Source organism: Pinus tabuliformis, chromosome J (genome assembly GCF_031772625.1).
Source record: "Pinus tabuliformis cultivar Carrire ecotype Pingquan chromosome J, CPIR1, whole genome shotgun sequence".
Classification (NCBI taxonomy): domain Eukaryota; kingdom Viridiplantae; phylum Streptophyta; class Pinopsida; order Pinales; family Pinaceae; genus Pinus; species Pinus tabuliformis.
Window position 1 is genome coordinate 1,494,652,665 of NC_142295.1, and position 25,812 is coordinate 1,494,678,476.

At 37.8% G+C, this 25,812-nt stretch overlaps 1 protein-coding gene across 1 annotated transcript in view; it reads left to right on the forward strand.

Moving 5' to 3' along the window:
* The window catches only part of LOC149233081 (RING/U-box superfamily protein), a 142,972-nt gene that overhangs the window by 56,567 nt on the left and 60,593 nt on the right, over positions 1-25,812 (forward strand). The window contains exon 6 of the mRNA XM_089379686.1: positions 21,978-22,039. Coding sequence (XP_089235812.1) covers positions 21,978-22,039 — 62 coding nt within the window. The remainder of the gene's footprint in view (positions 1-21,977; positions 22,040-25,812) is intronic.

Sequence of the window (25,812 nt, forward strand, 5' to 3'; positions counted from 1 at the left end):
TATCCTGAGCTCTTTCCTCTTTCCATTTTTCTTCCTCTAGACTCTGCACTCAAAGCATTTCTTGATGTCTCACCGGAGCTTTTCCGTCGCATTTCCTCGCTAAGGATAGCACCGACAACATCATGAAACTTTAAAGTACTAGATCCAGAAACGAAGTTACTAATGGCCATTACCAAACCATTCCAACTTTTTGGTAATGAGCACAAGAATAACAGAGCTCTAACTTCATCATCAAAGTTTACCCCTACAGAACTTAACTGACTTGTAAGTGTATTAAAATCATTTAAATGGTTTGCAACAGATCCACCTTCCAACATATTCATATTAAATAACCGTTTCATAAGAAATACCTTGTTTGAGGCCGAGGGTTTTTCATATAGTTTCGACAACGTCGTCATCAAACCCTCTGTCGTGGTTTCCTTCGAAATGTTGAAGGCGACTGACGCAGCAAGGCACAACCGTATTGTATTGATAATTTGATACCAGTTGTTAGAAAATTATATATTACAAAGCAATGGAACACATAAAATATTGCAGAAATATAAACACAGAAATCGCACAAAACAAGAGAGACACAGATATACGTGGTTCACCCAGTTTGGGCTACGTCCACCCCGAACAACCAGTCCTTCCTTTCTATTATCCAGCAAAATGAAGAGATACAACCTACAACAATTCCGCTGTAATATTCTCTGTTTTCTCTCACAGTCTCACCTCTCTGTTTCTTGCTCAAGAATACACATCTATTACACAGCCTCAAATACAATGCCCTCATACAAAGAGAGGGGTTGCCTTCTAGGGCAAAAAACCCTAAACTAAACAGAAATTCTACCGTCAGATCATCCGCCTAATGAACGGCCCAGATTGACTAAAAATTACTATACTTTTACAAGGCAATTTTACATTTATTTTTGGCTTTGGGGCGCTGCCCCCGAGCCCCCGCCGGGGGACCGCTGGCCCCCGGACCCCTGCGGGGGGGACAAGTCCCCTCCGCACCCCCCGTGTGGAGGGGTGTACAAAACTTCCTGGGGTATACATCCGGCTGAAACAAAGACCTCTGAACAATCATGCTCCACACACAACATTAATGATATTCTGGAATGTGCTAAAGTAATATTATATATCATTGGAAGTAATTATCAGTTGCAGAAATTGTGCTTGTCTATTTAGCACTAGAAAATCAACATGGTACCAGAACTTTGGTGAACAAAGGCCACTGAGATCACCCATTGAAGACACCTATTTCCCAATCTGATCTGTGTCCAGAAGGCAAGAAACGCTGAACCTTAGGATGATGAGGAAAAAGCTGTAATAGATCTGACATGCAAATATATAAAAATGGAAATATGCCCAATACTGCAATTAAACCCAAGAGCCAATACAATAGAAAAATAGATAAACTTCAGATATTTTTTAATATCAAACCCTTGAGGTAGGGTAACACCATACAATCACTCCTTAACGATGAGAACACTCCACAAGCCATATGCTTGTTAATACAATAATCCTTGACATATCTCCATGGGGAGTCTCTAGCCCCTATATAGGTTTCATACATACAATACCCTGGGTATTTCAATACGATGTATCTAATACAATGGACTTATAACATTATTCCTAACTATTTGTGGTCCCTTACATGATGCGGGTTAACCACTTTATTTATTAACTATGGCTCATCACATTATTACATTATTCCCTTGGGTACCTCCCTCTGTACCCCATAATATATTAATATCCCCTTAGGTATACTACATTCCAGCCCTGTTAAACATGTTTCGTCCCCGAAACATAAGAACACAAATAATAAGATCTACTCAAAAGAGTAGTCCACTGGTACCATGCACGTGCATCTAGCCATCCCAGAGACAGGTGATTACTCGATCTAGCCGGCGCCTCGCTTGCTTGAGTTGGGAGTTGATCCTGGTGGTTCCGTCATGTTGATGTGTTGTGGTTGGATCTTCGCACCTCTCTATCTGTCGTGCGAGGGTTGTTGTCCTTGTTGCTAATTTGTGGCCATCGTGTTGGTTGTTTTTTTGCTGGGTGATGGAGCCTGATGAGTATCTAGTACATGTTGCGGCGCTTGCAATTGTTGCAATGGTTTATCTTTCTTTAATTCACCACCTAATGGAGCCTGATGAGTATCTAGTACATGTTGCGGCGCTTGCAATTGTTGCTTATCTTCTAGTATTACTTCAACCACAGAGTCCTCATCTGATGTATCAGTACCTGTAACATTTTCTGCTTCAACCTCCTTGGACTTTATCTTTTTATTGATGGAAATATCCTGTAATGTAATTTTCTTCTTTTTATACCAGAGCTTCAGGAATTTCGTCTACACATTAATATTGATAGTACCAACAGATTCCATCAAAGGGTATCCCAAAACAACATCCATATTATCCATATTTGAATCATAAATATCAGAATGCAATACATACTTATGCATAGAAATCTTCAAATCTTTATAAACTTGCACTTGCTGATTATTAACCAGTGTGTGCTCCATTTGTTTGGTTGGTACTTGCAATCTTTTTGCCAAATTAACATTGATAAATTTTGCTTGCAACTAGGATTTATAAACAATGATTTTCTCCTTCGAAATACATCCATGAATTTGTAATAAGGAGATACCAGTAGAAAATAACCCCTTACATGTTTCATTCCCTGTTTTTTAGCATGAGACCATTTGTCGAAAAGGAGTTTTTCAAATTCTTCATCCGAAAGTTTGGACAACTTCCTGCTGTCAAGTGAGCGCCACCATATGGTAGCGTCATCTTTCAGCTCAAGGCATAATAAACCTCTTCAATGTTTCGGAATGGTTGTCTGCAAATTTTTTAGGAATTTTTTAATAGTAGGACCATTATCTTTCCCTGTAAAAAATCCTTGCTAGAAGCCATGAAGAGTGTTTTGAAAAAAAATCACTTACTTGGCGAAAATTTAAAATGGACTCAACTCGATCAATATTGCTCAAAATCCTTATTATAACTTGTTTTTGGAAATGGAACGACCATTCTGCATCTTCCCATGTGATAGAAATCCCGATCTAGACAATCTGGAATTTCAGATTTGCGCTGTAACTATCTTGCCGTCACAAAAGTTCTTAAAATAGAGCTGATTTTAAATCAATGATATCTCCCTCATTTGGACTCCAATTCGACTGATTTTTTTCTTTTCAAATTGAATTATTTTTCAAGAGGATCTTAGATCTGCAATTAGTTTCTCAAAATTCTTCACAAAAAATGCAAAAATTGACTGGAGATCCGCTGTCCACGAATTTTCATCAGAAAAATTTCTGCAACACAACTGATTTTTAAATCAGCGATATCTCCCTCATCCGGACTCTGATTCGGTCGATATTTTTGTTTGTTTTGAATTTGGGTATTTTTTTGCAAAGGATCTAGATCTGTAATTTGTTTATGTAAATTTTGCCCCAAAAGTTTCAGATCTGATTTGCCAACTCGATGGCCCAAAAAATTCCTGCAAAAATAAAAATAAAATCTTTCCTCTTTGCCCAAGAAAGTGGCTTTGATACCACTTGTATTTGATCTGACCTGAAAATACGAATATACCAGAAATAACAAGATAGAAATATATAACCTAAGTTGCAGGAAACGTGGGCCTAGGGGGCGTTTCGCCAGGGGAAACGAAACGAAACGCGTTTCCCCGTACCGTACCACGTTTCCCCCAAAAAAAACATTTGTTTGTTTGTTTTTTTTTTTTTTTTCTTCTTCTAATGTAGATATCTTACATTTGTTTGCCCTAGTGTTGATATGCAGTTCATGGTAATGTTAAATTCTTAAAGTAAAAGTGATATTCTCCTTTATTTTTCATTTTCATCCTTTTACTTAAATTTTTAACATTACCATGAAATGACTCAGGATGTTTGAGAGTGGTTTCGCCGTCATTGGATTTCATATGGAGAAAGTAGAATTTTAGATCTTACTCAAAATCCAGCAGACTTATCTGTTTTTCAGGATTTCAGGATTGGGGGGATTTCAATGTTTCCATTGGATTTTATCATGTACTAGGGTATGGAACTTGTATTTAATCGAGAGAACAAAGCCCTCTATGCAGGGGAGACTCCCAATAATCAAGAGAATGTAGGGTACTAGGGTATGAAACTTGTATTTAATCAAGAGCACTAAGGTCATTCGACTATGTAGGAGGAGACTCCCAATCAACCACGAGACAAAAAATTAGAAATTTCTCGTGGCTGATTTTGGATATTTCTATTTTCATTATGTGATTATTCATGAATAAATGTGATGTAAATTTAGATACTTATAGTCTATGCATTGACAATAGACAATTTTATCATAATGTAATAAATTAGAATGTATCATATATGCTTTATGATTGCACATATTTCTTAAATTCCTAATATATATATATATATATATATATATATATATATATATATATATATATATTCGCGTTTCCCCGTTTCCAAAATTTGGGGAGGTCGCGTTTCGGAAACTCGTACCCGTTTCCCCGTTTCGTGCAACCTTGTATATAACTTTTCTTTATTAATATCAAAACCCTTAAGGTAGGGTAACACCATACAATCAATCCTTAAGGAAGGTGAACACTCCATGGGGAGTTTGTAGCCTCTATATAGGCTTCATACATATAATACCCTGAGTCATTACCATGGGTCTTTCAGTACCGTGTATTTAATACAATGGGTTTATCACATTATTCCGAACTACTAAGAAGAATTGGGCCTGTTCGGACAATAAAAAGAAGTTACTTTAGAGGTAAGGAGAAAACCTCCCTCACCTACTTTTTGTATAAAACACTAAATTCCAGTGATGAGTTTCACAAGTAGTCAATGATCGTCAAAGGTTCGAGATGATATAATGGCATCCTGTAATGGATCAGTGGCAAATTCTTTTGAAGGGGCAATGATTGGTTCCATCATCCATGACCATAGTAGGATAATTTGCACATGACAAGTTTGTTGGAGTTGCAAAGGGTGTCGATGAAATTTGATTGTCTTAAGTTTTGTAAACCCTAGAAGTCTAGAAGGATATGACTTATATTGAAGTCTTGATCCTAAGGGTTTGTGAAACCCTAGAACGAGACCCATAGTGCCGAATGCCAGTGGAGTTTGTACTTGGTTCATCTTCTTGTTAACTTGAAGATGTCTGAGTGTGCAGTTGAGCCTTTGGTGTGACTAGATAACTTGAGGATGAAGAAACACTAACTCATACTATTCATGTAAGGAAGGAAAGGAAAGCAACATGCATTAGTAGTTGAAGCTTTAAGATGAGGACAAGGATGAGCTTGATGAGATTGCAGATGGATTTCAATAATTTTTGCAAGAAGGCAAGGCTCAAGAGGGAGTTCACAATTCCCTAAAATCCTTAGATTAAATGAAGTACTTCATATCTTTCTTCCTTGATTATTATTACCTTATTTTAGTTAGCCTCTTGTCTTTGTATCTTTTTCTTGGTTATAATTGTTTCTTCTTTGGCCTCCTAATGAGGTTTGCAGATACATTGTGAAGGATTCCAAGGCAATAATTCTGGCAGTAGATGAAAGCATCGGGAAGAATGAAGCAAAGTTTGTGGCAAGATGATTCTTCTAGGATTGAGTGCAAACTAGCAAGAGTGATTTATGTTTGAGAGGGAGAAATTGCACATATATCTAGAACTGTGATAGATGACTAAAAGAGCTTCTTGTTTAGAGGGAGTAGACAGTGAATGGAAGGATGCAACTTACTGGAGATCCAAAGGGTCTCTCATGATGACGAGGAGTAGGAGGTTCGCAAGGATGTGGTTTCAAGTCCTTTTGTACATATGGAACATCCTTTAGATCATCAAGGACCCATTGAGCCAATTTGTCCACTTAGGGTTGTTGTTCCAAGAATTCAAAAGGAGGCCGACATGGCTTCGATATACATTGCAGGATGTAGAGGGGCATGCATCTCCCCTTGGCACTTTTAAGGAAAGCAAACATCTTAAGAAGTACTTAGGCTACACAATGCTAATGAGTCACATCATTGATTCCGAGCCATCGAACTATGAGAGACACATCCATTGGGCTTCTTGAGCCTACAATAAGCTTAAGGCCGACCTAAACAATTTGTACATGTGAGGGAATAAATTCAAAATCACACTTCTGCTTGTCCGAATGAGATGAACTTTATATCAGTTTTGGACCTCTCGGAAAGAGGAATCTAATGCAATAATCATCTCCATCAAATGAGCTGTCCCAAGGTGGAATTTGGCCCTAGTTGCCAATTTTAACACTCCCTCTCAACTAGGGAGAATTCCACCTGCCAATCCATCTGTCATCATCATGTCATCCTGTCTTCATGTGCCATTTTTGTCATCTCTGCTCTGCTGAACCATGAAGTAATAATGAAGAAGAATTGATCGAGAGAGTCACAAGACCTTTGCACTCTCCATTGACAAAGGTCAGTCCACAGGTAGAACCTCAAATGATCCCAGATCAAGTTGTTGAACACCATGCATCCTAGTCATAGGGAGTATGAGAATACACGATGCGTTCATCAGTAGTGCTTTGGTCCCTAAACACTTTCCCCAACTCATTGGCTAGATGAGAGGTACTTACTATGAGTCCCAGACTCTATAGATATGATGTATGCTAGGGCATCATCAGGAGAAGGTGAACCACTCATCCTGCTCATATGCTATAGGAGAAGGTGAACCACTCATCGTATGCATATGTCAATTGTAGTGGAAGGTGAACCACTCACCCTACATACATTTGTCCGTAATCGTAGGGGAAGGTGAACCACTCACCCTATACACATGTCACAACCATGATGGGGTGTCACACGGGAAGGTGAACCCTTCACCCTGGACATAGCGTACCACAAGAGGAAGGTGAACCACTCACCCTATGGTCGCTCATAGCTTCAAGAAGTACACCCCAAGCCCACAAGAGCTCTCAGAGCTCACTGTCCAACTCATGTGGAACTCTCATAGGAAGGTCTTTCCACGACTCCAAGTCTCTCTCGGAAGGTTAAGAATTTGACCTTCCCTAAGGGCTTTGTCAGGATATCTATGACTTGCTCATCAATCTTAATGTGTTGGAACCTTATTGCTCCCCATTGTACCATATCTCAGATAAAGTGGTACTTGATATCAATGTGCTTGGAGCAGTCGTGGAACACGAGATTCTCTGAAAGGCGAATCCCACTTTGGTTGTCGCAGTAGATTATGATGGTATCCAACACATGCTCAAATAGATCACTAAAGAGCTTCCTCAACCAAACAACTTCACAATAGGCCATACTAGCTGCAATGTATGTGGCCTCAACGGTGCTTAGTGCAATCGAATTATGCTTCCTGCTCATCCAAAAAATAAAAGCATAGCCGAATGATAAGCAACATCCATACGTGCTCTTACGATCCACCACACTAGCAACCCAATCAACAATTGTATATCCATGCAACCTCAAATTCACGACAGTGTATCTCAAACCATAATTGATTGTGCCCCAGAGATATCTCAAGAGATTCTTAGCAGCAATCCAATGTATGTGATGAGGCTCGATCATAAATTGACTCAACATGTTCATAGTGAAGAATATGTTCGGAAGGGAGTTTATTAATAACATCAGGGCCCCCACAAGTTGTCGATACTCAGAAGGGTTTGCTAATCTAGGCCCAACAATACTTCCACATAGATTCTTGAAGTTGAGTTCCATCGGAGTAGACACAGACTTGCAATCCACCATCCCACATCTCTCAAGAAGCTTCACAATGTATTTTCCTTGAGAAAGGAAAATCTCATCTGGTTTTAGCTAGACCTCAAGGCCTAGGAAGTAGTGCATCAAACCTAGGTCCTTCATCTCGAATTCAGAATACAACTCCCTCTTGCATTGATAAATGAGAGGGTCATCACCTATTAGAAAGAGATCATCCACGTAAAGGATCAAAATGAGAGGCCTGTCCTTTTCGACCTTGAAGTATAGGTTTGGGTCAACATCGCTCCTTGTAAGTCCCAACTTCATATGATTGCTATCAATCCTCTCATACCAAGCCCCGGGGGCTTGTTTCAACCCATAGAGGGCTTTCTTCAATCTGCATACATGTGTCTTACAATCTTGAACTTCGAACCCCTGAGGTTGCTCTACATAGACTTCTTCCTTAAGCGAGCCATGCAAGAAAGCAGTTTTGACATCCATTTGGTGTAGGCTCCATCCTTGAGAGGCAACAAGAGCTATAATCGAATGAATAGTGGTATATCGGGCAACCGGTGCAAATATCTCATCATATTCCACTCCTTCCTTTTGAGAGAAGCTTCTGTAGAGAATTCCAGGGCATTAGAATTAGTTGATTTCTCTTCTTTGGTGACTGCTTGTGAATGCTTTTACTTGATTAGATTAGGATCTTTTTTACGTTAGATTCTTAGTGTTCTTCTTCATCAAACAATAACCAATGCAAGAACATAAATAGACAAGAGACACAACCTGAAGGCTATGAGCTAGGGCCAAAGCCTCTCACTCCTTGAGAGGAAAACTTGCACAAATTCTTTTTCTAGAGATTCCAATTGACGAATACCAAGACCAACACCCTTAACCTATTAGCCACTCCATGATCAAAACACGAGTCCTCTTCTGCTTCTTCCACTGCTGAGGCTACACTAGAGACTTTCATCGGGATAACAATCCGAGATCCATCACTGTAATATAACTGTACTGTAAGCATGTCCGAACAACATCATTGATACTGTGACTTAGCACTGGATCCTTCTTCCTGTGACAACACTGAGGTTTCTAAACAGAACTTGATCCGAAACATAGTCTTCTTACGAACAGTGGACTCTCCTCAACACCTAGACAATGTTACTGCATTCCCCTTGTCTTCTGCACTTAGGCCACTGTCCTTGTCTTCTGAAGTCACAGTGAGAGGCCACCGAAATTCCAACTATAGTTTCTCCTTCTTATTCGCTGTTACTGCGATCTCTAGATGAGAGGGATCCGAATTCCCTTATAGAACTGTAGTATGCATCCTTGTAACCTTCACCGAAACAGAGATAACCAAGACTCCTTTTCCCTCTTCCGAAATTCAGAGATATGCAAAGTCTTCTCTCTATGATTTTCCATCCAAACTTTTCACTGTGATTACCCACCGAAAACTACAGAGGTATACAAATTTCTGAACTGTCCTTATGCGAAGATCATACCCACCTATTTATAGTAGTTCGTCCATGTACTCAAGCCGACATGACCATTTGAATCGGTGTGATACTTCGGGTGAGCCAACATAAATTATTACTTCGTATTGCAGGTTGACATCAAGTCAAGAGGACTGTGCTTGTCTTTTGGAGGGCTTTCTAGGCACTAGATTGACTCATATACATATTACATATGGTCAAGAAGAGCTCTTCATACATGACGTTAACTCATTGACCTTAATGACAAATATTAAGGCTCTCAATGGGAGCCACCTAAAATAAAATCACTTGCTTATGAAAGCCATGAAGCAAGGCTTAGAAAAATAATTTTATTACATAATTTACAAAAGTCACAATTGCATGTCATTATGAAGACCAAACCTAGTTACATTTTTCAACAACGTCGAGCAATAAACCTGGCCTTGAACTTTTTAACACTCCCATCAACTCCATGTTTGATTCTATAAAGCTATTTTGAAGTGACCACTGACTTGTCCTTGGGTCTAGGTACTACATCCCAAACATCATTCTTCATGATCGATTCGTATTCTTCATTCATCGTATCCTTCTAAACTTGGTGCTTCACGACTTCTTTGAATGTACATGGCTCAAATTGAACAATGGTACTTATAGCAGCTAAGTATCCTTGGTACTTATTCGACTTCTTGCTTTCACAAAATGCCCCCTTAGTGCAACATGTCTTTCGACATTTTCAAGAGTATATTTGAGCCGCAAAGGTATTTTCCTTGAAGTAGAGGGCTCACCAGGGGGTGGATCAATGGGAAACATCGGGCCTTCAATGTCGAGCATTAACTCATCGTTCGGAGATTCATCCTTCTTTCTTGCGTCATCATCATTGTCCTTCCTAGGGATAGGAAGATCTTTGATTTTCCCAAGGGTAGAACCTTCATCGAATGTGATATCGTGACTTATTTCCACTTCTCTTTGACCAGTCACATAGATTGTATATTCCTTTGAAGTTACACTGTAGCCCACAAAAGTTCCTTTGTTCTCAGATGCATCTAGCTTGTTTCTTTTCTCTTTCGGCACATGAAAATGTATGGAACAACAAAAAATTCTAAAATGAGAAACATCAGGTTTCTTATCGGTGAAAACTTCTTCAAGTGTCTTGAAGTCCAATGCTTGATGTGGACATTTGTTTTGAACATATACGTCGGTGTTGGCAACTTCTCCCCATGAGAACTCGGTATGCCTTGGTCATGAAGCATAGCACGGGTAGCTTCTATGGTTGATCGATTCTTCTTCTCGCCAACTCCATTTTGCTCAGGAGTATATGTAGTAGTGGTCTCCCTCTTAATGCCTGGTTCTCTTCAATAGTCATTGAATTCATTTGCTTCATATTCATTTCCATTATTGGTCCTCAATATTTTGATCTTCTTCCCTGTTTGATTTTCGATTAAGGCTTTGAAAGAGCGAAACCATTTGAACACTTCGTCCTTCTTTTCCAAGAAATAGATCCATGTTTTGCGAGAGAAGTCATCCACAAAAATTGCAGAGTACAAGTATCCTCCCAAGGATGTTACGGGAACATACCTGATAGATCATAATAAACCAATTGAAGAATATCAGTAGTTTGACTTTCACTTGAAGGTATTGGTCCCCTTGTATGTTTTCCAGCTGCACAACCTTGAGCAACTCCTTCATGATCTATGTTGAATTCAGGCATACCTGTGACCATCTTCCTTACATCAGGCAAGGCTTTGTAATGAAGATGAGCAAATATTTGGTGCCATAATTCGGATTGAAGAGAAGTATCACAAGTCATAGCTCCCAAGGGACTTCCTCCAACTTGATATAGACCTTCAACCCTAAATTGAAATGTAAATGCATCTTTCAGGTATCTTCGCCAAACACATACCTTCCCATCAACGAATGTCACCTTGAATCTTTTGTCTTTGATCACAAAAATAGATACCATGCCCTTTTTTAGATCAGGTACATACAACACTTTTTGTAAATGAAGGGTTTGACCTTGATTTAAGTGAAGAGTGACAACCCCTATCCCTTTCACGAGGTAGGTGGTATTGTCTCCAGGTATGATCTCCAAATTTGTCTTCTTTTCAACCAAATTTGAGAGGGCCTCCTTGTACTCAGTGAAGTGCCTTGAGGCACCACTATCTATCAACCAATGATCCAATGTATCTGGAGGAGAGGCAGTGGTGAGGGCAAAAATAAAATAAAATTCTTTTTGCTTATCTACAACATTAGTTTCCTCATACCCAGAGTTTCTTTATCTTTTGGGAGGACGACCATTTCCATATCGAGTAGTGGGAGCATTCCTCTTTCCTTTGTTGTTCCTTTGATTGCCATTGCCTTTGTAGTTGTTGTAGTTGATGTTGTGATCATCCCTTGGAGTATCCTTTTTGTGAGGACACTCTCTAGCAAAGTGGTCAAACCTTTTGCAATTGAAGCATCTTCCTTTTCTACCTTCTTTGAATCCTGACTTAAACCCTTAACCTTGTCTTCTTGGACCAACATTGTTCTTCCTTTTAGCATGAGTGGAGAAAGTGGTAGGATTATTTCCACTTGAGGGCTTATCTCTTACCATCATCCTTATTTCTTCTTGACTTCATCAAAACCCAGAATCTTGTCATTGTTGAGGATGGTGGTGTTAAACACATCCCAATCTTTTGTAAGACCTCCAAGTGCAATAAGGGAGAGCTTCCTGTCGCCAATAACTTCTCTAATAGATAGGAGATCATTCTTGATTTCGTTAATCTTCATGAAGTAGGATTGAATGGACTCTCCTCTATCCATCTTGATGTCTTTCAACTTGTTCTTGAGAAAGAGGACATGGTTTGCATTGTTTACTTTGAATATCCCGATTAGCTTGTCATACATCTCCTTAGATGTTTCCAAATAAAAAATATAGGCAACGAAAGGCTTCTGAATAAAATCAAAAATAATTTTCTTAGTTTTGACCCCACCTTTCTTGTACTTTGTTTTTGCAGCAACGGGAGCATTTGAAGGAGGCTCCACCACTCTTCCTTTGACATATATCATAACATCACTCTTACGAAGTCAAATCCAGAGATATCTTCCATGCATGATAGTCAAATTTGTCCTTAAGCTTGTCCTCGGATTTGAAGTATGATGTAGTTGTCATTGAGGCTAGCTCCAAATTATCTTCCAACAACTTCCCTTAATGATTTCTTTTTTCACTTTTGCTTGGGCTTTGATACCATGTTAATTTTAGATAACCATTGTATGTTCAATGCTTAGCATAATTTACTTCAATGTTCCTTAACAACCCAATAACAATTTCTAATTATTTCCAGTAGCAACCACATTAACCATTAATCATGTTGACAATAAATGCAGATAGAACATAAAATAAATATAGAAGACAAGCCAAGAGAAGAGGACACCAGATTTGGCAGATGCCATGGAAAAAACCCTAACACAGTGAAACCCTTTGATCAAATCTTCTTATTATTGTTCAATAGTTCAGTAGAGAGAGAGAGAGTACAAAAGTCAAATAGACTAGCCCAATACAAAGTCAAATCAACCCTGTCAAATTTTGCGGTCAACTGCAGTCAAACTTCAACCCTAACCAGAAAGTCGACGTTGGTCAAATCAGCTGCAAAACACCTCCTTTGAAGCTTGATCAAAGGTAGTCCAATTTGGCCTCCAACAAAAGTCAAAGTCAACCCAACATAGTCCCACAAACTATGGTCAAACACCAGTTAGCCCTGCGGTCAAACATGCTTGTGGTCAATGCAGGTCAAACAACCCTAAACTTCTTGATTTTCATGCCAATCAATGTGGCCTCAAGAAAGCAAAATTCTGCCCTTAAAATCGTAGTCAACTCCAGGAAAAAACCTCAGTCAACGCTGGTCAACAATATGAAATTTTGGTTCTGTTTGAGCCCAGAAAAGTTGTCCTCCTAGCTGGATGTGTGAAAGAGAGAGAGAAGATGCCCAAGTTGTACGAACCAATCTGATGAATATAGAGAAGAATGTGGGAGTGAATGATGTCCAAATGAGGTGTGAGGCCACTTCTAATTATACACTTTGTTGTGGGTGAAGAGACACATCCATTGGCCTTGAGCCTACATTATGCTGAGGCCGACTTGAACAATTTGTATATGTGAGGGAATAAATTCAAAATAACACTTGTGCTTGTCTGAATGAGATGATCTTTATATCAATTTTGGACCTTTTGGAAAGAGGAATCCAATGCAATAATCATCTGCATCAAATGAGCTGTCTCAAGGTGGAATTTGGCCCTAGTTGCCAATTTTAACAATTAGTTGTGAGACAAAGACGATTCTCTGATGAAGAACTGCTAAAAATGCATAGATGTGGACTTAAGGAGTATATCCGACCAAAATTGAAGTTGTACAAGCCCAAAACTATTGAAGAAGCCACACATGCAGCAATACTTATTGAGTAGAAATAGAAATTCCATAAAACACCCCATGCCAGTGATGAAAAATCCAGCAGTTACTCAAAAGAAAAGACAAGCAAGAATTTTCTAAACAAATCTAGCAAGTACATTCCACCCCCATTGCGAGAAGGAGGAAAACAACAATCAAGTTTTGAAAAGAAAACAAGAAGATAGTCACTTCAATGAATAAACTAATGAAGAAAATGAGACTCCTAATCCAGATCTAGAAGAAGAAAATATGCTGAGCATTTCTTTAGTAGCTATCACAGGGATACCCCAACCACAAACATTGAAGTTGAAGAAACATATTAAGAAGCAAAACGTTATTGTGTTAATAGATTAAGGAAGCACCCACAATTTTATAGATGTCAATGTTGCAAAGAGGCTAAATCTAGCTGCAGATCCTGTGATAGATATATGGGTTATGGTGGCAGATGGAAAAAGAATAGATGGAGTAGAGAAGTGCCATAAAGTTAAAATGCAACTAAACTATTACGAAATCGAGTCTAGCTTTTACACAGTTCCCTTAGGAGGTGTAGATGCTGTCTTGGGAATACAATGGTTACAAATGTTGGGTACGTATTCCGCAAACCACCAGAAACAACTCATTAAGTTCAAGTGGAATAGAAGAAAGTGTAAATTGTTCGGTTTCCAGGCCCCTCCTACCCAAATCATATTGGTACAACAAATGAAGAACTTATTCACAAGGGAATGTCGGTATTCTTCGCAAAGTGCCAAAAGTTAGAGTTGTTATCTATGGAGGGGACTCACCGACAATTTGAAGTTATTTCCCTAATCCAGAAATATGACAAAGTATTTCAAGAATTGCCCATGAAATTACTTCCTGAAAGCAAGATCGAACACATCATTGAGGTCAAACCAGATGCGACACCTGTGAATGTCAAACCATATCGCTATCTCCATCATCATAAAACGGAGATAGGAAGGCTAATACAAGATTTGCTAAAATGTGGAGTCATTACGAAAAGCATAAGTCCATATGCGACTCCAATAGTGTTAGTCCGAAATAAAGATGGATCCTTCCGGTTGTGTATAGATTATTGAGGATTAAACAAGATTACTATTAAACACAAATTTCCCATTCCATTTATTGATGAGATGTTGGATGAACTCCATGGCACATAATATTTTTCAAAATTAGATTTGAGGTCAGGCTATTATCAAATCCGAGTAAGATTAGAAGACGTCGAGAAGATTGCGTTCAAAACTCATGAAGGGCATTATGAGTTTAAGGTAATGCCATTTGGTCTAAGAAATGCACCAACCACCTTCTAGGTAACTATGAACAAACACTTTCGCCCATACTTGTGAAAATTCGTATTGGTTTTCTTTGACGATATCCTCGTCTACAACAAAACATGGAAGGAGCACCTCAAGCATCTAGAAGAAGTACTTTCCGTATTGGAGAAGAATCAATTTTATGCAAAACTATCAAAATGTACCTTTGGACATAAGAGAGTTGAATATCTGGGACACATCATATCTAAAGGAGTAAAAGTAAATCCCAATAAGATTAAAGCGATCAAAGATTGGCCCAAGCCGAAGAATATATCAAAACTTAGGGGATTCCTTGGATTAATCGAATACTATAGAAGGTTCATAAATAATTAGGTGACTGCGCCCTTAACGAATCTACTAAAGAAAAATTCCTTTTAATGGAACAATACAACAGACGAATGCTTTGAATCCTTAAAAGAGATAATGTCATCTACCTCGGTTCTGGCAACCCCAGATTTCTCCAAACCTTTTGTGGTAGAATGTGATGCCTCAGGATTTGGGATTGGAGTAGTATTGATGCAAGACAATCGCCCCATAGCTTACGAAAGTTGAAAGCTTAATAAAAGGGAAAGCTTGAAGTCTACCTACCACAAAGAGATGTTGGCCATTATTCATGCATTAAGCAAGTGGCGTCAATACTTATTAGGGAGCAAGTTTTCAATTTGCACAGATCATAACAATGTTCAGTTCCTGTTACAACAAAAAACATTATCAATAGATCAACATAAGTGGATAGAGAAACTGGCCGCATTTGACATGGAAATTTTGCACAAAAAGGGAAAGGATAATGTGGTTGCCGACGCTCTCTCACATAAAGATGAAGACACCACAACATGCTCCGCATTGGTAGTAGTCCTTGATTGGTTGGATGAGATCCGAATTGAATATGCCAAGGATCCAGACTCTTGTTCGATAATCGAAAACATCGATCAACATCCTAATTTTGAATGGAAAAATGACATACTATGGTATAAGGGTAGGATTTACCTAAGTCCTTCATCCAAATTTAAAATAAAAGCTCTAAAGGAATCACACAATTCCCCTGCAGCTAGGCATGTTGGGTTCTTTAAGACATACTACAACGCACGTCAGTCATTCTACTGGAAGGGAATGAGTAAGGAAATTCAGAAGTACGTCACCGAATGTGACATTTGTCAAAGAAGTAAAAGCGAAAACGTCTCAACTCCTGGATTGTTACATCCCTTACATGTTCCAAATCAGAAATGGGAAGAAATTTCCATGGATTTCATCGACGACTTACCTATGTCTGATGGTAAGGACAAAATATTTGTTGTAGTAGATAAAATCACTAAATATGCACACTTTATGGCAGCCAAGAAAACATACTTAACCAAGCCAATTGCATAAGTCTTTTGCAAAAACATCTACAATGGAATGACTAAAATTGTATGCAAGAATGAATCTGTGTGTGTAGACTTGTATTTGTGGTAAGTAGTAAATGTATTATTGATAAAAATTAATTGGTGGGTACAATTCTTTGTGGCGGTGTGCCTATATAGGCATTCACTGGCCACGAAGATAGAAGGTCACATTCTTTGACCGATGTCTCTTCACAATTAATGGGACATTAATTAATTATTATTATTATTATTTGTTATTTAATGTTTATTTATTAATTGATGTTTATGAATATTTTATTCATAACATACAAGCTACAGGGTCTACCTAAAGTCATCGTTAGTGATAGAGATGTAAGATTTAAGGGAAATTTTTGGAAGGAATTTTGCAACCAAGCCAGAATAACCCTTAACATGAGTTCATCCTACCATCTGCAAACATATGGTCAAACAAAAATAGTAAATAAGTGTTTAGAAACATACCTACGATGCTTCATATCTGACAAGCAAAGCAAATGGTCACAGTGGTTGTATTTAGCAGAATGGTGGTACAATACCACTTATCATACCTTAGCCAAAATAACCCCATTCCAGGCCCTATATGGTTATGAACCCCCGAGATGGAAGGATTTTGCATTAAATGACACTAAAGTTCAAGTAGTAAAGAACCATTTGGAAGAAAGTCAAAATATTATCCAGATATTAAAGGAAAACCTAGGAACTGCTAGAAATTGAATGAAGCACCAAGCTGACTAAACTCGTTTAGAAAGAGAATTCGAAGAAGGAGACTGGGTCTTCGTAAGACTACAACCTTACAAGCAGTTATCCCTAAAACAACAAGGAAAAAACAAGTTAGCTCCGAAGTTCTATGGGCCTTTTTAGATAATCAAGAAAATCAATGACGTAGCTTATGGATTGAAACTACTAGATAACTGTCGAATCCACAACGTATTCCATGTTTCATGTCTAAAAAATATACTAGGTCAAAACCAATCTGCGCAAACCAAGTTACCTGAAGTCGATGAAGAAGGAAGGATTATCTTTGAACCTGAAGGTATCCTTGGAACCAGAGAAAATGTACTACATTCCAAAACTATTAGAGAATACCTTATCAAGTGGAAGAAGCTCCCAGAAGAAGCCTCCTCATGGGAAACAAAGAAGTTCCGACAACAATACCCTTCGTTACCTTTGCTTTGAGGCTTGAGGCCTATTCTAGGATGAAATTGAACTTGTGGTAGACCTTCTGAAGTAGACCTTCATGAGGCTTATTATTTGAGATATATTTGGCTTGCTTGAGGCCAATTCAATCCTATCATGAGATCAATTTCAGAGCTATTTTAGGGCAAGTATGAAGCTAATTTGGCCATGCTCTTGAGGCTTATTTCGATATGAGCAAAAGCTTATTTTGAGGGAGATTTGGATCTAATTCTAAGGATATCTGTGAGCCTGTTTTGAGGATCATTTCAGGCTTCAGCCTCTTCTTGTGACTGAACCTTGGCCCCTCTTGTGACTTGATCTTGAAGATTCTTTTAATTTTTATTGAAGTTTGAAGTAGGTATATGTTTGCTGGACAAATTCAAATTTGTGCAGACCCTAAGGCAGACCAAATTGGTGCAAACTCTGAGGTAGATTCAAAATCAAGAAGCAGTCTGAACTTGAGGGAGTCTTAGGCTTGTTCTAAGATACACCGAGGTTTGTTCAGAGAACTTATTGATGTCTGTTATGAGCCTGTTCATAGTAGGTAGTGAATAAGAGTCTGGAAGGATGATTTAAAGAAGTTAAATCACATTCCTTTAATTAGATTCAAGGAGAGATTAAGGGCACCTTGAGGTCTAGCCCTAGGAGCTCCAAGGTTGACTTCTAAAACTCATATTGTACTTATGCTAAATTGAACAACTTCTCCTAGAAAAAATTGCTGCGTTTTCTATCGAGTTTGGGTTTCCCAGGGAACAAATTTTGGTGTCTATTGTGCATGGCTGTGATCTTCACTGTTTCTATTGCATTTACAGTTGTATTTTTTGAGTGTAACTACTTAATGATATTATGGGATGTGCTAAAGTAATATTATATATCATTGCAAGTAATTATCAATTGCAAAAAATTGTGCTTGGCTATTTAGCACTAGAAAATCAACAATTCTTTTATTATTCAGTTAGGTGGTCACATGAATGTCAATAAGTTAGGTTTACGAATATCCTAGGACTTCCCCTTAAACATGACTTAGAGGGAATGGGAAGGTGCATTACCACTGCATTTGCTCTTAATTATATTACTTTAGAGCTCAAACATAGACCAAAGTTTGACAAAATTGATCATTGTTAACAATTTCATGAAGGTTATGAAGGTTATCACAACTTTTTGTATCTGTTAGCTTTCAAGGTTACTTCAAAATTGTTCACACCATATTTGGGGGTGCTTTATGGGTTTTGGGGTACATGGTGTATGATCAACCCCTTAATGGTTGATGATGAATTTGCATATGGGAGATGGTTTCAAAGGATTTGCACGTTGGAGATGGCTTTTGCAATGATTGCTTAACCACAATTGGGTGCTTACTGCTTAAATGGTAATCTTCCTTAGGGTGGTGAATATATTTAGACATCTTGGTGACATTCTACATGATGGACACATGGAGATGGGTTACTTGCTTGGAGAACATGTTGCATTAGTGGAGGATCATTTTGCATCTTGGAGGAGTGATCAGATATTGATCCAGGATCTTAATGATAGCTCAAATTTCAAAGTGTTCGAAAGAGTGTCGAGCCTGAGCGATCGGATAGATCTCGTCTTCCTGATTTCGGCGTCACAAATGGTTCGAAAAATCGACACCGCATGAAGGAGTTATCACAATTTGAAAATAAAATCCAGTAAACTGCAAATTATGGACATTTGACCAAGATTAATTTGGTTTTACGCGCTAAACCTTTCCATAAGCACCTTTCTTAAAAGTGTGAATTAAGCACGTGGGTGGTATTCGGAAAGTGGGAAACGGTTTCTTGCATGCCCTAAAGGCTGGAAATGGTATTTCTGAAATTCATGCGATTAACCTTAGCGTGTGACACGTAGCACGAGAAAACCACTTTTCTCGCGTTCTCTTGGTGTGATATTGGTTGTGCAAGAATTTGCGCGAGATTGTGCGACAACTGTTTGATTGGACGGGTCACATCGACGTTGGAGATCGTTTGGGTTAGTTGGTGAGCGGACGAACTGATATCCGTTGGATCGAGCGGGATAGATTGATAGTGGAGATTCTGCTAATTGAAATAATTTCGATGTATACATGGGCCCATAACCCACAGGTTCAGGCACGAATCGTGAAAGATGCAACTTTGCTGCATCAAAGTGGAATCCCGATGCCGAATTAATCGCGATTGCAACCCCTTCCCAACGGATGAAGGTTAATACGACCGCAGCATTATCCCTAACCGCAGGGGATATACCGCCCTCATGTGTGCACCCAACAGTTACAGTAATAGCTACCTCAAACGGTTTAGCTTGGCGGAGTGGCTAAATTTAGGCGGAATGCTAAGTTTAGCTGGAGTTAGGTGCAGTTCACCAAATTTGGTGGAGTATCCCTAGGGGATATTGATTAAATGCACTCTAGGAGCAGTTTTCATCTGGAGCCCGCGAGAGAGAGAGGGAGTGAAACAAGAGGCTAGCTAGGCTAATTGGAGCCTGTTGAAGCCAATGGAATAGTCCAGAGAAGCTAAAGAAGTCATCTTCATGGAGATTTTCATCCAGGGAGATTTGAGGGCTACCAGTATTCGTTCTCAGCGAACCAACAGTCATTCTTGACTGTAATGAGCCTTCTGAATCCATTGTAGGGATCTGTAGAAGAATTTAGATACTTCTAAAGGCTGAGATGCTACAGGGAAGTTTCAGGCAACCCAGTGCCAACCGTGGAGGAAGGCCTAGTTTGGGGATGCAGGGCTCATTTTGAGCTAATGATCAGTGTATTTTCGGTGTCTGATATGTGTTGGAGATAGGAGATGAGGTTACAGTGACAGTTGGAGAATTCTGAAGGAGTTAGTGCCATCAAGAAGCTTAGGGTAGCTTAGAGCACTGATTGAAGGAATCAAGCTAGATGCAAGAAGCTCAAGGTAGCTCAGAGCACTGATTGAAGGAATCAAGTCTAAGAGAGCTTAGCTCTATTTGCAAAGTGATGCAACCATGACATGGATATAGATGGTATTCCAAGCCCATTGGTTCAGTTCAGTAACCTTTAGAGTTAAGTGTGGAACTTGTAAAAGAAACTTTGCCATAATCCCAAAGAGCCAAGTCAAGGTGACAAAAGCTCAAGGAGACGTAGCCCATGATATTCATGTGAACTCCTAGATTAAATTTGCTGTTATGTGTGGTTGTTTATTTACTGCATTATATGGCTGTTATATGTGTTAATATCAACAGAAACAAATGGAATTAAAGCACTTAAATAGTTAAAAGAAAACATACATTTGTTTCAAGTATTTGATTCCGCAAATGTCATATATAAGCTAGATCATTTATTCGTTAATGAAGTGGGAGGTTCTTGTAAGCATAACAAGTTATCAAACCCCCATTTCAGATCAAGGAGGGCATTGGGTCGTAGACATGGGGTTAGTTTGGATGCTTTCCATGGAGGCAAGGGGAGTGGGCCCAATGGAGTACATGGCTTAAAAGGTTCATTGGAGTCATTGGAGATTTGTAGGAGTGTTAGACACACCTTGTGGAACATTCTTGAAATTGGAGCCTTGCTTGTGGATGGCATCACCTTGGAGCTTGACATGTGTACCCTTGGAGTGTAGTGTTCCACATGTGTGAGCTTGCATGTGTCTTTTGTAGCTTGATTATAGGGGCATAGACCCACATATGTATTGTTGACCTCCCTTGCCTCTCACATAAATAGAGGAAGGAGAGAGTCCTTTCACATTCATTTATTCTTGTGTTGGAGTGGGAGAGTAGACATTACTTCACACCAAAATTGTGTTGGACACATTAAGCAATGAATACAACTTGACCTCTGTCTTGATCTTTCTAATAACTTATATGACCTTGATGACCACACGTGTATGCAAATTGCTGGGAGTGATGTAAAGTCCATTGTGAACATAATGGCAAAATTCAGTCAATTCATGGCTTTCTGTATGAAAATTTGGGATGAACTAGGTTCTACCGATTTCCCCCTAAATTCAGATTCATTTCATACAAAAATCCTAGCATGTCAAAAAATTGTCATTCCAACTAAAAATTGACATTTCACCTTTGAAAATGTAAATATGAACTGTCATAGGCATTTGCAAATACAAGCTGCAGTAGTTTACAAAATGATTAGGGACTATACATTATCATTTTGGATATTATGAACAAGTTTTTAAGTTTGAATAATATATACATTTCATATTTGTGATGTATACACCTGTATTTTTTTTAATTGTGTTTTTCTAATACATTTTTTTAACCTAATTGTACCAATACGATATCCAAATCTGAAAAATTATATGATAACTATGATGTTCAGTTCCAATTTTATCTTTAATGACATGGGATTTTGTAAATTTGACTCCAGATGTTTTGCTTGGTGCTACTTGTTCCATGCACTCTTATATAGTAAAATGTGTTTTATCCTCAGTTAATTTATGCTTGTGAGCATAGAAGCTGGTATTTCAAGCTTCTGAGCAGAACAGTTTGATGTTGTCTTTTAGGTTGTTGGTTTGTCTAACATATCATGGTTGCTCTAACATTCACCAATGTGGGCATTTGTTTTCTGTAATGCAGGAAAATAGGAGTCGCCAAAGTCAGGAGCCATCATTACGGAGTGTTTTGTCAGATCCTTTGTCGTAAGTATTTTGATTTCTAAGGTAGAACCCACATTTTTGATACATTTTAAGATTATGGTGAAACATCAGTATATCTATGAATATCATTGGGTTGGTGCAAGTGCTTCATTCTTTGCTATTAATTGTTATTCATTTGCAAATACATGGTTTCTGTCATGCCCTTAATTAAAAGACATTAGTACAAGACATGGTTATACATGTTTTCTATGAAAGCCTTTAGCGTAGTTCTTGGCAGCGAAGTCAGTTCACTGCCTAATTAGTATTGGTTAATTAAGGGCAATACAATATAAAACATGATAAAAACATGGATATTATTATACACAAATCATTGTGCTGATAGACAACTAGATTTAAGCTTCCACACCAACATTACCAGGAAAGCTAGAAAAAATTCAATATTATTAAAGAATAAAATGTTGGGGTTAGAGTCTTATGTTTGAAGTGGACTTGAGGTAATCTTATCGACAAGGCTTTCACAACACTTCTTGCTCACTTGTGACTATAGTAGTTACAACCAAATGACAGTTATGACAGGAAGTCAATAACTTCTTATAAAATTGTTATATGTAAGTGGCTATGATCTGCAAGGAGTAGGCCAATAATGTCTAAAACTTTGGCAATTCATTTGCATTTGTTTGGTTCTTTTTCTCGGATAGCTTAAACCAACCTAAAGTAGCCTCTCATGTTTTGTCTTATAAACCAAAATTTGAGTATACCCTAATTTTGGAATTTAAACATAGAACCTAAATTTAACAATTTAAACCAATTCTAATGCCCTATTTTGCAATTTAACCAGACAATTTGAATTTAACAATTTATTCTCGTGTACTTATTTGAAAATCTTGTTTGAAGGCGAATTCGTACTGTCCTTGTTCCTGCTCCTCCTACCAAACCGAACTTTTCGGATCAACCTATCTGGTTCCCAGGTCTGAAAGACTTAGAAATAGAGGTTTTCTTGCCCCCATGCCCAAAGCTCCAAGAACAATTAAGGCTCAATCTTATTCCTTGTTCGTGATTTTCTTGGTATTTCCTCCTATGTCTGTGAAAGACCAAAAATAACTCTTTTTTCCCTCTGCCCTCTTTGTCTTCCTTGTATCCCCAAAGCGTCACCGCCTTCCCCATTATAATAAGGTTTTTCCCTCGCTTTTTGTCGGTCCTGGTATCTCGAATGGTTTGAAGAGGCGGTCACACTTTTATAGTGTTATGAGGGGATAGTCATAAGTTTATATTCCTTTAATTCATGAGACATAAAGTTTTAAAAAGTTTCCTTTTTCATTTGAACGAAAATTAATTCTATTTATTGACCATACATTTTTATTTTAGTTTGTTAATTCATATCTTATAAATTAAAATTAATTATTAAATTGTTTGGGTCTTTAATTATTAAAATGATAATGTCATACATCCTTTGAATATATTTGTTTAGTTCCATTTAGTTAATATAACACATACAATTTCTTTTAGCTACTATAATAAATAATATATAATTTTAATACCCTTTTATTTTGTATAGTCCATCGTATTTACTTAGTACTTCAAGAATTAGTTTATTACCCTATACTTGGACATTTTTCATAATTAGATAGTATGTTTACTAGTGCAGTACATGCGATGCATGCATATGTAGCTATCATATGCATGCCTCGTATGCATGCTAATATTCTTGCACTCCCTATAATTAGAGATGGGTCTTTACAAATAATGTCTAAAACTTCACTTCATTTGCATTTGATTGGTTCTTTTTCTTGGACAGCTTAACCCAACCTAAAGTAGCCTCTCATGTTTTATTTTATAAACCAAAATTTGAGTTCTCTATTCAATTATCTGCTTTTATGGATCTATTCTCTCCTTGAACTTGTATTTTACTGTTGTACTTCCTTAGAGTGTGTTGGCATTCTTGTCTTTACCTCACTAAAGATGCATGATATGAAAATATATGAATCATGCCTCATACACTGATCTTAGCTCTATCCATGGTGATCAATAATCTAGCCTGTGGATTTATTTCTACCTTCTACCAAGGCTGCCTGCTATTGTAATCATCATCCAATTTCTAATAATAATAGTATTTAATTGAGTTCACTCCATTGAATGATTAGTGAGCTATTTGATTTATTGGAATTTTATCTTTTATTTCTTTTAATTTAATTTAATTTAACTATTTTATTTTATTGTTGGTTATTTTTTATATAATATTACTGGAGATTAGAATATTCCACATTGATTTGTCTTTCTCGCAGTTGTAATGTTTTGTTGTGTTGCATACATCTCACTTCATCTTGTATAAAACCTATATAGAGTTGTTGCAAATGACAGTCATTCCCTGAGAAATGACTGATGTAATAATTGCAATGGGAATAGTATCAAGGCAACTCTAATAATCTGTGGAGAACTGGGTAGCATGGCTTCACCATGCCTCTTCCATATGTAGCCCATTCTAATATTCTAGCACAATATGGGTTCATTATGCCTATTCCATATGTACTTGAATTTTAGCGTTTTAACTTTAAAGTTCTAATGTATTATAAGTGAACAAAGCTTCTTCATGTAATGCACAAGTAATGTGCGATATAGTTTCCTGTGACGATGATCTAAATATGTGATGTATCATTATATTTCATTCGGATTTGAAGATGATGAGTTTATGAGAAGTGCAAATGTTCCCCTATTTTGAATTTCAATTTCCAAATTTTGTAACTGCAAATTGGATCATGTATGTTGCTGTTATTGAAAAAATACACTCTTTTTTCAAATATTTATATATTTAATATTTGGGGTGGGGTCAGGTTTTCTGGTCACTCTGGAATTTCTTGTAATGTCCCCTGAAATTCTAGGGATTTCTCCACACACATTCCTAAGACATCTGAACCTGCATGTCTCTGCTTTCTAACATCATTGAAACTTTAAGGGAACATTGGGAATATGTAGAAGCTGCTATGGGTTTTGCTAATCATTGGCCTGTGATGTATGTCATTCACATTATTAGGATTCTGGTGGTTTGCCTGAAGCTAAAATATGAAGATATCTTCCCCACACAGAAAAATTTAGAATGCTAGATAGACAACTTTTGTTGCATTATTGTCTCCAAAGTGACAGGATTTTTTATTTCCAAGTTCTCAGCTGTGTTAGGAAATGGCCATTGTGATGACACACAAATCTCCCATCTTAATCTTCTCAGACTTTTGTTTTATCCGACATTACTTCTTTCTGGCTTGGGTTTCCCTTAAAATGTTTGTAACCTATCTTCATAAACTGGGGTGAATATTAAAGACAACGTATGCTATGAGAGGTTGGAGTGGTGGCAGCTTGGAAGGAAGTGGAAACATTGAATGTGTTTGTAGAAGTAATTTTATTGGATATATAAAAGAAAGTGGGCTAGGCTAAGATGATCTTTTCAGGCTATCAAGCCCCTGAATTCTCACTTCCATTCAAAATTTAACAATACATTGGGGGCTTAAATTGGTCTGTATCTATGTGGATTGACTTTACCATCAATAAATAAAATTTGTCATATGTTGCTTTTTCAATTTAATTCTATTTTATGGAGGGTCCAGTACTGCTGATGGGTGAACTCACACCTACTGGCATTGCATGTATATATTGCATGACAATTTAAGTGGTTATTGTGTTTGTTTGCTAATCACCAGGTCAAATGTACTTCATTTGGAGATTAAATTATCATTTATCATGCACTTCTTTACAAGATGATGAACTGACCTAAGCAGAGACAAAAGCTCAAGTGGGTTGAAATTACCTTCTGTAGGCTTGTACTT